Source organism: Enoplosus armatus, chromosome 17 (genome assembly GCF_043641665.1).
Source record: "Enoplosus armatus isolate fEnoArm2 chromosome 17, fEnoArm2.hap1, whole genome shotgun sequence".
NCBI classification, from domain to species: Eukaryota; Metazoa; Chordata; class Actinopteri; order Centrarchiformes; family Enoplosidae; genus Enoplosus; species Enoplosus armatus.
In genome coordinates, this window is record NC_092196.1 from 8,914,363 (window position 1) to 8,928,632 (window position 14,270).

General features: G+C 38.8%; 1 protein-coding gene across 1 annotated transcript; it reads right to left on the bottom strand.

The window, feature by feature from the left end:
• Nucleotides 1-687: 687 nt before the first annotated feature.
• slc6a16a (solute carrier family 6 member 16a) lies at nucleotides 688-12,427 on the bottom strand. Its single transcript, XM_070922511.1, is given in 12 exon segments — nucleotides 688-1,029; nucleotides 1,533-1,695; nucleotides 1,813-1,972; nucleotides 2,157-2,358; nucleotides 3,582-3,774; nucleotides 4,259-4,500; nucleotides 4,632-4,742; nucleotides 5,315-5,490; nucleotides 5,581-5,707; nucleotides 6,647-6,804; nucleotides 7,121-7,343; nucleotides 12,176-12,427. Coding segments are annotated over 12 exon segments (2,349 nt in total).
• Nucleotides 12,428-14,270: the final 1,843 nt, after the last annotated feature.

Sequence of the window (14,270 nt, forward strand, 5' to 3'; positions counted from 1 at the left end):
TTATTTAAGTCCTCATCTACAATACAATACTGCTACACTGAACTCTTTGTGAACACATGTAAAAACATTGCTGTGGTCTTATGAGGTAAAGTTATACAAATATAAAGTTATTTATAACATCTGTCATTTCACATCCAAACTGATTCACAAAAGACACACAAATGTTCAAACGGACAACACACACACACAGACATGCAAACACATCACAGTTCCTAAAGGTAGAATGTTTTCATGCAAATCCATACTTACAATTTAGCTAAAAATACTTATCATAAAGCATATTTTTGTCTGTTGCTGCCTTCCTCAATTAACCAGCCACCAGACAACTCAGCTAGCCCATTTGAAATAAGGCAGAAACAAAGGACAAACCTAGTTTGACAGGCTAGGAGCTTATTCCTTTTTCATGTAGTATGAGTGCTTTTATTTTGGTAAGGAGTTGTAATTGTAGTTTCATAACTACAGAATCTAAAAACCTTTTAATATGACAGGTAATGTACCTTCAATAATATAAATAGTTAAAATAACTTGTCAACAATGTAGAGTTTGCTGAACATGATAAATGGATGCAACCCAAGATTCTTCCTCAGATTAAGGATAATTCTGTTTATGACCGCCCGTCTTCCTCTTACACATTCAACATTGAAAGATTTTGTCCTCTCACAAACAGCTACCCTCCCACAGCTGTGCTCACACCCCTGTATCTTGTTCCTCATCTTCCTCCTCCTGCTGGGGCAGGAGCCGGTAGTGTTCGTTGCCCAGCGGCAGGAAGGTAATCCTGGGATGAGCCTCGTCTTCCTCAGAAGGGACTTGGTGGTGGGAGTTGGAATCCAGCAGCTCAGTGGAGCTGCACTTGGTATACAACTCGCGGTGCATCTCCTGGCCACCTACCTCCTCAGAGCGAATGTTACGGACCCTGTTTTTCAACATGGAATGGATGTAACCAATAGGCACAGGCAGGCTGGCCAAGACTATGAGCATGACAATCATGGCAAGAGCCCAGCCGGGGTAATCCAGAGTCATCTCAGAGGCCTGAAGTGAAGAAGAGACAGAGCACATCAGAGAGAGAAACATGGACAGGCACAATACCAGACAAAGATTTAATCGTCTTTCTATCACATTACAAATAACTTGATTTTTTTGTATAAAGTGAAAGTGAATATGAAAAAAAAATTGCAAAGTTAAAATTGAATGATTCCTGTAGGAAACAGGGTCTTAATAACTGCTAAAATTAGCATATCCATAGATAAGAATACGAAAAAGGATAAGCAAGGTTGTAAATCAAAACGAAGAACAACATAATCACAACATCAAAACACATTGAAAGTACACTTAATAAATATTGAGTTGATCATACTACAACAAATGCTTCAACAGCTTAAAACAAATTGACAGTTGTTGTAGTTATTGAGTACCATTGGGAGAACAAATACACAGAGAGGTATCTTGGTGTATACGTCATATATTGTAAACAACAGGGTATTTTTTATAAAATCCTTCTGTGTTGGACAAAAAGCACTGGTCCAGTATCTTACTGTGCTTTGATTCCAAGCGGTGTACGTGGGCGCTTTGAAGACCATGCGCAACAAACTGGCAGCCAGAAGACTAACCATCGCCAGTAAACAAACATATTTCCAAAGATATTTGTAAATCACTGGAGGGCGCCATTTGAGCATGACTTCAATGTCATCCAGGAAGCTGCAGTGAGAGAAAAGATTTATATGAGATGCAGCTTTTCAAAATAAAAAAACAGAGAAAATGAAAGACAAAAATAAGTTTAATAGTGAAAAGCTGTCAGAAATATTGTTGTCTTACCGATCAGTTCCATAAACCCATGCCACACTAATGGTTTCAAAGATTACTACAATGACTAACGGTAGAGTTGCGGAGTAGTCATCAAACATAGTCACAAAATAGTTGCCTGAGCGCTGTGTGAACAACAGTCCCATCAAGAACCCCAAAGTACAGCTGGACACTGAAAAACAAATAAGAAGGCAGACAGTGTTAGAAAATAGCAGTTATCTATACAAACTATACATAGTAAGACATCAAAACTAAGAGAGAAACATTTCACATTTTAACTGTATAAATCTTCTTTTTAACCATATATGCCTGGACAAGAATCATTTAAACACAAATTGTTGAACTGTGTGCTTTACCAGTGAGTAGGGTCCGGTGGCGCCCCAAGAGGCTAAAATTATCCATGAGAGGTGTGAGGATTCCTTGCATGGTCCCAAACATGGTGCTGAGGCCCAGGTTAAGCAGCATTAGGAAAAACAGTGTGGACCAGAAGGGGCTGGCAGGGAAAAGGGCCATCACCTCAGTGAATGCTATGAATGCCAGGCCTGTCCCTTCAACGCCCTGTGCTCATACAAAGGGAAGACAGAAAAAGAAGAGGGAATACGTCTGAATAAGAACTTTATAAATGTTGACAGAAGATTGCAAACAAGTATTTGGTGGCTCCATGCACACCCAAAGAGAAAACAAAATATGTCACTTGGGATTGGTGTTTTCAGCAGCAACCCATGCAAGTACATGCCCAATCTTAGAAGTCAGTTTTTGGACCCCTACAATGTCTTTTCTTTTTTGCATGTTCAATTGGTTCGTGTTCAATAGCGCCATACCAGAAGCACTGTCTCTGCAGTACATGGTGAGTAATTTTTTTTGTATTTAATTTGTAATAATAATAAATGTAATTTTCAGTATGTAAATACCTCTATTTTTTAAGTGTTTAATTTGTATGATAAATAAACACTGTTAGATAACATGACTTTTAGTACCCCTTCCTCTGTTTCTTTAGTGTCTCCTTTCACTCCTCCATCACAGCTTGTTTCCATCTCTCCTAAAGACCTACTAGACACAGTATCCCATATGTTTTCTTCCTCTTGCCAGCTGGATATTTTACAGTACCTCACAGATTCCTCAGGGGTCCTGGGAACCTCAGCACTCCACCTACTTACTATTGTTAATGAAATGTTCACCTCTGTTTGAATCCCTTATTGTTTTTTAAGGAAGCCAGTGTCCAGCACCTCATAAAGCAACCTGTGGTGATCCTTGTCTTGCTCAAAGATCTGTTCTTAAAAAGGTAGTTGCATCAAAACGTTTCATGGTATACAATGAATAAAACAGCTTCTTGAAATTCACAAGTGACACGAAACGGGTTAAAACTACATCTTAGTGCTACATGACAGGCCTTGTTTGATACCAATGGCCACTCCATATTACTGATATATTTGGTTCATGCATGTCATGCAATTTAGTGCATCCATACAGTACATTTCAACAAAGCCGCTATGACCACTCTTCTAATCAAGATCTGTTAAATGTACCTCACAAACCATCCACTTAATTCATCTACTAAGGGTGATCATGCTTTCCAAGAATCACCATTCGCAATAAATTAATAAATCAGGTCAATTCCTAAACCTTCTTTGAAATGTTAATATGATTGTTGTCTCCTCTAACAGTTCTAACTGTATGCTTTTATTAGCTTGTTTTTTATTAGCTTTGTGAAGCATGTTATGACTTTTGTCTTGATAACCCCTATATAAAGAAAATTAATTCAAATGTTATCTCAAGAATACCTTATTCATCTCCTCCTCCAGACTGCAGTCAGTGATGTTAGGACCCACCATGGAGCTGTGTTGACTGTACCACTGTCTGTATTCAGCTATAGACACGGTGCTTGGATCTGTCGTGTTGATCCCAGGCCAACCAAGGCCAGCCAAGCGCTGATTAGATTCATCGGACGTCATTAGGCTTAGAAGACCAAGATTTCTGGAAGAGGTTAGAATAAAATGATAAAATATAAGAAAGACAATATCTGCTGAGAAAAGCCATTCACACCAATATTATGGTTAATTGTTATGGTTAATTTTTAATTACATGTCAAACATCAGGAATTATTGCATTCTACCCATGGCTCCTCTTACAATGTTGTATTTCATCAATCTTGCATGAAAGTGTTTTCCTTCAATACATTTTTCAACCTGCGGAGTAACCGATATCTTACATTTAACAATCCACTGCAAATGTGCCTGAATTGGAGACATATTTAAAGCAAGAGAGCATTCTTTCTGGACCTATTTTAGTTACTAAAATGGTATGGTCTTTGAGAATACTGTCTTTTTTAGTATTTTGCAATTATACAAACTTGTGGGTTTATGTGAAAGAAATTATATTATAGAAATTATGTGGTTAATAATGGGCCAAGGGAAGTCAATATTCATGCACACACACACACACACACACACATCCGTACTCAGCCACACAGCGTAGAGCGATGTTTTTGGCACGGAAACCCAGCACAACGAAAACCACTAGAGAGGCCAGCACAGACGTCATGAAGTTGATGCCGGAGACCATCAGTGCGTCCCTGTGGCAGTTGTTGTGGACTGGATTGTAGGAGGAATATGCAATAACGGAGCCATAGCCCAGTCCGAGGGCAAAAAATACTTGTGTAGCAGCCTGCCGCCACACTTGCACATTACCCCAGATTTCCAGCTGAAAAACACCACAATATAAAGTCTCATTAAGTTGTAAAGGCTACAAAACGTCCTCTTAAGTTTTTAATACTCTCTAAACAAAGAGGGCAACATGAATATGATCAAACACATGATGAAATCTGTGCTTACTTTAGGATAAAACATATAGGTGATTCCGTCCATCGCACCGTCCAACATCAACCCTCTGATGAGGAAAATAAAGAGCACCACATAGGGAAAGACCGAGGAAAAGTACATCACCTAGGATTTGGAAAAAGAAATGGAGGATAATCTTATGTAAAAAAAATAGTTTGACATTTTGGGAAATGTGCTTATTTGTTTTCTGGCTCAGCATAAAGACTGAAAACAGGGGGACACAGCTACCGTGGCTCTGTCTGGAGGTAACAAAATCCACCAATCCAGCATCTCTAGAGCTCACTAATTAACACACCATATCTCATTTGCAATTCACCAATTTATGTTGTATTTGCAATGTTATGTTCCAACTATTTCTTGACTGATCTTTACAAGTGCTGGTAGACAGATTTTGTTGCCTCGGCTCAGAGCCAGGCTAGCAGTTTCCCCTTGTTTCCAGTCTTTGTGCTGAGCTAAGCTAACCGGCTGCTGGCTGTCGCTTAGGCTATATTCAACGGTGAGATGAGAGTCGTATGGGTCTTGTCATCTAACTCTCTGCCAGAAAGCGAATAAATGTTTTTCTCAAAATGTCGCCTTATTCCTTTAACAATGATACAAGGATAAATATGTGCAAGTATTGGTTGTTGATATAGAGATCCCTGAGGCTCGGGTGACAACGATAAGAAAGGTTAACTTACCTTTGCAGAAGACTTGATGCCCTTTATCATAGCCAAGGAGACAATTGCCCAAGCAGCCAATAAACAGCCCGTCATGATGGGGTTAAACTCTCCAGATTCTTCTATGGAATTTGTGATGTTAAGGGCTTTCCGAAACCAGAAATACGACGTTGGGGAAGAACTCGCACATTCTTTCACTGTTGATTGAGGACAGACAACACTAAAGACCTTAGACTGGCATCTACATGACATCTCCTTTTTAATTACCTTCTCAGTTATGTCAGTACCTGTGTCATTGGTGGTTACATCAATTGGACAGTGCTCCCACGGCAGAGGATACTGAAAAGAATTACCCATGTAGAACAGGCTCCATGCAATGATAACATTGTAGTAAAGAGCCACATAAAAACAGACCTAGAGGAGAAAAGAGGGTTCATGAATGATTTACTTAATAAATTATCAATATTTACATGGCAAGTCCTTGAGATACGAGCATACGATATGTGCTGAACTGTATGTAGTTTATTCTGAGAAAGGTCTTCCAAGGTCAAAGATTTGTGAAAACAGAAAACATCAAATGGATGTGTAACCCAAAAAGTTACTGAGTTATTATTAACCTGCTGACACTAATGAGAAAAGGTATGCTTAAAGTGTAGCCATAATGAATTGTCACACTGACATTGACGGAGTAATGAGGTTTTTTGGAAAAGAAAAACTTTTTTTTTTTTTTTAAAAAGCATGGATGTCTAAGCGTACAAGTATATGTCTGTGTGCTGTTACGTGCACAAAAAGTTCTTGTCCACTGTGTGTTTGACTTGTCCCGCCTGTAGAGAAAAATGTTATGCAACAAACTGCCAGCACTTCAGCGTACCGCAACTCTCACATTACAGCATAGCAGGATGTCATCATCGTCCTTTCTTAAGTATGCACACAGTGTGGCTAGTAATAAAAAGAAAGGTGTTTACAGAAAGGTGATAAAAGAGGTAGCGCGTGCTATGGCTTTTTAATGAGACAAGTGGAGGAAAACTTCATGCTTAGTTTAGTTAGTTTAATAGTTTTAAAAGATACTGACAACAGCACTATCTTTGAAACTCAAAGCCAGCCAGCTACCAAACTACAACAACCTAAATGAGCTATGAGTAACCATTTTGTAAACATGAAACCTTTTTTTTCCAGAACAGTGTTCATAGTTAAGGTGCCTTGTGCAAAAAAGGATGGATAATGGATTTTGGCTTTTTGTTTGCCCCAACTAACAAATAAACCAAAGTGTTACTTTTTAGACATAGATAAACACCTCAATCCCAAACATTGGAAAAAATATGCAACTAAACCCAGAAAAATTATGATCCTCACCATGCAGCTGGAGTAGCCGATCCCTGCCAGCTTTGGGGAGATGTGCTTCCATACACCGATGCTGCCCTGGCGAATGCTCTGTCCAGCTGCCAACTCCATAAAAAACAGTGGCACTCCCACAATCAGTAAAAGAAAAACATACAGCAGCATGAAGGCCCCTGGAAGGAGGGAAGGAAGATTTAGCATGAAGCCATATATAAGAGTTTATACACACACACGTGCCCAACTTATTTCACTTTGTACATCCCTTCATAGTTTTTTCACCCACCTGTTTGTTTGTTCAACAGCTCGCCTCATTTCTATTTTTGAACTAATTTTCTTTATCAGTTGCGTTGTCTTATGTTTGCTATGTTTTCTAGCATCAATAGGCCCATATAAAAAAAACTGAAAGTTGCCAGCTTCTGGTTTCAAGAGAGCTACCGTGGTGATCAGTCAAAACCACTGAGTTGAAATTCTTTCTTTAAAGACACTCACCTCCTCCATTTTGGTGGCACAGGTATGGGAACCTCCACACATTCCCTAAGCCCACACTGAACCCCACCTGGGCCAACACATACTGGATCTTAGAGTCCCATGCCGGCCGGTCTTCATCGGTATCAACTCCATCTGGACCTTGCTCAGTATTAAGCTGAGTTTCAAACTGGCCCTCACCCAGCCAGGCTCTGTCCTCGTTGCTGTCCAGTGGAGGTTTCTCCGTCTTGTCATAAACAAAGAAGAAGATTGATAAACATAACTGATGAGTCGATATCAAGTTTCTTATTGTAATAGGACAGTCCAGATAACGTTAAACGTGATTTGTTATGCCAATAAACTTTTGTACATGGAAAAGAGATATGTATAAAGACAAAACCAACACCTGCAAACAAAAATAATGTGTTTAAGGTAAGAATATATATTCAAGTGCCTTCAATAAGTCTATTTCCCATTCTAGCAGAGCAGAAACATCAGCTCATCAGACTACACTTGAAGTACACACTGTCTAACTCACTCACTAACTTAGCTCAGATGAGTGGGCAAGATCCAAAATGGCTTAACAAGAGCCAAATGGGCTTTATGACATGACCTAGCTAGATGATTGGTATCAGCCACTGCTGGTATCAGCTGGTGAGAATGGAAAATTACGAGAGGTGTATGACCCAGAAAGTATGTGCCTGGTAAAGACACATGGCCAGATAAGTCAGGTGATTTCAGAAATATGTATACACACATGCACAGAGGAGTGTGGGAGAGTGACAAAAATATGCTTGTGCACACAAATAGAAAGGAGGGGAAGTGGGAAGAGCAGCAGCCACTAGGCAGAACTCTGGGTGAAGGAGGGATAGTCTTCTGTGACATGTGAGTGGGAGAGCCCACTGGGAGGTGTTCGGTTCACATTGGTTCACACTGTGGGTGGTGCTGAGGTGCATTGCTAGCCCGTGTAGTGGATATCGTTGTAAACAAGGCAGGGGATTTCTTTCAACATTTTGAAGACCCATTTATCATGGACCACGTTGTCACATGTGTCAAACACCATCCCACAATTAGTTGATTAATTGATAAGTCAGTAATTTTGATAATCAAGTACATGTTATTTATTAAGCAAATAAACATTCACTTGTTCCAGCTTCTCAAATATGAGACTTTGCAAGTACACAATGGTGTTTGAAGGTGTAATTTTTCAATACTTTTGGACTTATTAGATAAAGCTAATATACACTAATAATTGCTAGTTGCAGCCCTAGGTACCTCCAGATTCAGCTAACCTTGGATAGTGATTCACCAAGGTTACCTGTACCTGATTCAGTATTACTATATTGTGAACTGATAAAGTCTGGCTATCAGATCTGTGAATAACCTTGGAGACATATCCATTTCCTTTCAAAGAAAAACAAAATGCCCTTCAAATCACAAAATGTAGTTTGTCATTGAAATGGAGCATACATAAATGTAGATACAGTTCAACTCTCACTCAGATTTACAAGATTGGATATTTCAGTGCATCGTCAAGATCTTAAAAAACACAAGACTGTATCAGGTGTTCTTGTAGTTTGTTGAAAAAGATCATGATGAACATATTTGCACACAGTTGCAATTTGTTTTAAAATGAGCGGCCGTTGTATTTCACGTACATTTCCACTTTTTCGGAAGTTGTAAGGAGGATTCTAATATGCTTTTAACATGTCTTCAAAGGAAGTAGAAAAATACTGAATGCTTATATTTCATGCTATGGTCTATTGCAAAAGAACTGCATTTTTCTCTTTCCTCCTCTATTCTATACTTGGCCTAATCTTAAATTATCTTCTTGCCCCATAGCCCCCTTCCCCCAGCACACACACATGCACACACCAACAGGCACAAAGCACACACACAGAGTGGTTGTACATTTTTGCCTATTGGTCAGTCAGGGTTTATCTCTGGGTGCAGTTGGAAAACAGGCAACCACACTTCTGTACTCAGTGAGCAGTAATAGTAAATGTACAAAAGCATGCAGCAGTGGTGCTACCTGCCCTACTAATCTCTAAAAATACCTTTGTTTTGTCTTTATGTTTATGGACAACTGAAACAGGATATTACTGATTGTTTTTATTAATCAATGTGAATGTATTTACGCATAACTGGAATCCACTAAAACAGGACAAGAATAACCTAGGATTAAAATAGGTATCCAGTAATTAAAAATACTTACAGTATATGTTCTCTTTAAAATCCTCCAAAATGCGAGCTTTGTTGCTCAGTCATTGCCATGCTGAACTCCACAATATTAGAATAGGTACTCGTTAGTTTAAAAAATTCCAACTGTACTAATTATTTTTAACTTTTACTCCCTTATTCCCTAACTTCACATCTTGTCCCCTTGTACCTACGTGCATGTGTCAGTATGTACTGTATTGGTACACCAAAGGCACAAAACATTACACTGCAAATTGGGAAGAGTTATGCTGCATGACTATTCTTGGCAATGATGCCATATTAAATCCCTGTATTTACACAGTAAACACAGTAACTAAATGCAACTGGCATGCTGCTGTATTCTGTGTACACATTCATTTTATCAGTTAACTCTAAATAGCAGTCAGAATGACACCTTATGATGAAATGTGATGCAACAGCCTGCAATAAATACTGTCCAACATAAAATGTTAAAATTTGTTGAAACTGCTACTAAGTATATTGTGCACTGGACTGCATTACACCAAAATATCCACATGTAGAGGAGCAACATAATGCAGTTTTATAAAACAACACCACTAACTACAACTTAAAAAATGACCATAAGGGTCATTCAAAACACCTACAATGTACAGATATTCCTATTTCTCTGTTAGCTCAGTGTAGTCAAATGTATCTTACTGTGGAAAGACTTATAGATGTCTGAGAACTATAAACACAGGTTCCTCATACCTCATTCAGTTTTTCTTTGTAGCCGATACACCAAAAGCCTTGATCAGCCTTTATCTAGTTTGACAGTTAGCTAAATTGCATTATAAGAAGTTTTAAATATATTACTGAAAATGTTTAACAGTGGGACTGTGGGATATGCTATTTTTGTTTCCTTATTTAGGCTTGTGGCACAACTTTATATCTAAAAGGTATTTTCCTACAATGTATATAATTCATTGTTAAGTGTCCATTACAGAAACAGTAGAGTATTGAATAGTTGAGAAATAGAGGAAGCATATAAGCATATAAAACCAAGTGGCAATAAATAGTCACACATATTCAGTATATAAAGACCTTTGTTTTATGTGTTTACACATTATGTGGGAGAATGCCTTAAACAGCATGACACTCAACATGTGTCTCAGTTTGCAGACACCCCAACCTTCCACAAACAGCCAAAATAAAGCCCTTTTTCATGCACGCAATTTTACATGTTGATGTCAAGTTTGAAAAGGAGCCAGAGTCATTTTTTTCTGAAAAAGCCTCTTGGCAATCTGCCAACTCAGGACCCAGTAACATTTCTGTAACGCTTCCACCTTTGCTCAAGAGTAAATTAAACAATCACAATCATCAGGCCACCAATTACCTTGCCATACGTGTTTTATGACCATTTTAACTTATGTAGTGTCTTTGAGTACTCTGAAAGACACAATAAAATGTATTATTATTATTATTATTATCCTTATTATGTTCAACTTTCTTTAAAGTCAGCTGCTACCGGATGAGGATCAGATAGCAAAACAGGAATGAAACAAGAGCCAAAAACTAACTATAATGTCTTCTCAACCTGTATAATGTTGTGTCAGTACTTATGATGATTAGCTCACAAGATCTATTGCAGTTATGATGTCGGCCTTGTGCAAAACATCACACAAATGACTGTTTATCAACACGTGTGCAACCACCATAATATAGGAAAATTACATACAGGATTACATACAAAGTACTTAAAAAGACAGAATACTAACAAGACATTCTACTATCAAATAAATCACAGCTGTGGCACAATTGCACCAAGAAGCTGCAGAATGGGAGCTACAGTATATTATCAGTTATAAACCACCAGCACTGCGAAGTTCAAATCAACAGACATCAAGTTTATTTAGTCACTTTCTCTACCTGCCTCACCATGTTTTAGGGCTGGATTATATCTCAGAGTACATTTAATGAAAGGAAAAGGGCCAACACCCTGCACAGGTATACACTAGCAAATACACATATGATATGCTTTCCCCAACACACACACACACACACACACACACACACACACTCCATAGTATTGCATAACCTAAGTAGCCATCAATCATGAAAACACTCACTACTTTTTTCCTCTTCAGTGTAGCTTATTGCCTATGGGATACCATGGAAAAATACCTCTACATACAGTAGTTTGTACAATGTTTTACTATACATTTGCAGGAAAAAAGATCTGTATGTGTACTTGAGGGTTTGCGGACAGTTGCACATTACTATGTTGGCTCTATACTCCATCTTATTTGGTTTACAATGAAAGAATGATTATGAGGTTAAAGGGTTGTCTTTCAGCTTTAATTTGAGGATGTTTACATCCACATCAGATCAATGTGTGGAACTGTTGTCAATTTTAGAGTGAGGGACTCAACTAATTGTAAAAATTAACAGACTAAAAACATCTACATTTGGCTGTATGCTGGTTTGTGCTGCTGTACAGTACAGTATATGGTTTATCTATATTTTACTTAAAATGAACATCACAGTAGCCTTCATGTAGGCTCCATGTACACTGTCAGTGTACATGTAGGCTCCATGTACATTGACAGTTGAGGGTTTTGAAACATATCTGTCGCTTAACATATTGAGCAGCAGCATGGGTTTGTACAGAAAATCAGCTGCATAGGGGAGATTATCCAAAGTGAGGCAAACCACAGCCTTAAAGCCTATTCATGACTGGTTAAGTAACGGACAAAGGAGTGTAGTTGTTAGCGGTAAATTATACAATCTATACGTCCTAAACTTCCCACAAGAAAAAAGGGAGGACGGGAAATTACAAGGTCAGATTTTAGTCATTAGAGCTCATAAAGTCACGTTAGTAAAGTGTTAAAGTGGATCAGCGGTGTGTTGCGGGCATACCATGCTGACTGCACGGTCCAAGAGAGGAGTAGAGTTTCCAGAAGTCCTGGTGTTGGGTTCTCTGCTCGTCCCTCTGTGTCTCTTTTTCTGACAAGGCTACTTTTAAATTCTTCCTTTTTTCGTTTTAATAATAGTCAGGCTAACCTGTATAATTTGCTAAGGGAGAAAAGTCTCGACCAGGTAGTTTTGACAACTTGTGGCCACGTTTCTTGAGCTGGAACAAACTCTGTCGTCGCCAACCCAAGAAGACATGGAGGAGAAGTTAGTGCAGCTGGAGCCAATGGGATGAGGGGGCTGAACTGCCCTTCCCCAAAACGGTCAGCGGGGCTGGACAACACACAAATACACGTTGCTGGATGTTACTGTGTGGGTATCCTGCAGCTTTTACAAAAACACCCCTGAAGAGGGCGTGTGCCCTGACTGTGATCATAGGCTTTACTGTACTGCTCCATACTGCATTCAAATATGCTGTCGTTTGAGGAAATTTTAAAGGCCGACGATTTTATTTGCACGTATATTCGTGCAATTAGGGTACAGGGGCTGACTGCATCTTTAGTACACAATTCAAGACTCGGCCGGAGCGCAGAACAAAAATGTGCAAGCTGTCTGCGCCTAATTAGCGTCCAATTAGCTCACAATTGCAGCTCAAGCAATCAGCGCCCTGAATGGACCGACTGTTGTTGCATTCTGCAAGAGAAAAGGGAAGAAAAACTCAATAGACACGCATTTCTGTGGGATTTGAGTGAGATCAGCAAATTCAGAAAAAAATACAATGCAGGAGTTTAAATTTGTGGCTGTCTGGGATTATATTTTATGAACTAACTTATATAGTTTGTCTGTAAAATCCTAATAAACTAAAAATAGATGCTCTGTGTGAAGTCATCACCACTTGTATTATTTCTCATTGCAGTTAATTCATGTCAAAGACAGAAAGGGTCATCCTGAAAAACTGAAGGACAAGTGTAAACAATGTCTGAGAGACAGAACACGTGTCCACGATGGACATGAAAACTATTCATATACAGCACTACATAAAACAAAGCAAGGATTAAAACGTCAAACATGTATTCAAAGCTTGGGTGGACTCATATATAACATAGCTAAATACAACCTCACAATACATTTAAACATCAACATTACCACAGCTGATTCACATACACAGTGTTTTTTTTCTATCATCAATGCCATGGGACAGAGAAATAGAGAATTTCCACTTTTGCACTTGTTGCTGCAACTTTGTTGCTCTAATTTTGGCAGTTGTTTTTAGCCATTGAAAAAAATTATCGGCACAGAAAATAATGGTGTATGAAATACTGGCATAACAGGCAAACATCTGTGGTCACACAGCTGTGCTAAACAAGTAGTAAATTCTGAGCCACCTGTTGGCTGAATATGAGGAAAAGGTCTATTCCCCCTGGTGGAAAATATGTGCCAAGATGACCCAAAGTACTTGCTTTCTCAAATGAATGAATTCAGGAATCCTCAGTTTGTAACATGAGTCCTCAGTTGTGTGTGCTTGCTTATTTTGACATTTAGGACCTTTTATACTGCCAGAGAATACGGGCAACTTGTGATCAGGAACATGTTTTAACTTCCATTTGGGCACTTTTCCACTACAGCCTTGTACCCCTACTGTTGGGATGCAGATTATAAGTGTCCTTCTACAAGTCAAAGCTTGGAATGAATGCTTGGCTCACAGCAGTACAGTAAATCCTAAGCTAATTGTGGAGATCAACTGAAAAGCTCTCAGGCTGAGATGTTATGTGTATCATATCAACAGTAATAAATGCGAAGTCATTCTTTCTTCTTTCTTCATTCTTTTAAACACAGAACAAAATGTAATTTCAGCACACTACTTGACTCATTTGGTCCATAACTTACTTGAGTAGTTGGCCTTTACTTCAAGCCAGGTGAGGGCAGCTGCAGAGAAAATGTTGTGTTCATATAAACGTTTGTTCTACAGTCAGCATCTACTGGATCCTCCATGCAGCGAAGCAGCAGACCTGAAAATGAACATAATTGACCCAAAACAAGTAATGGCTATACCAATATACATACACCCCACCAGTTTATTATTTCTGCTGTCCAAAATGTC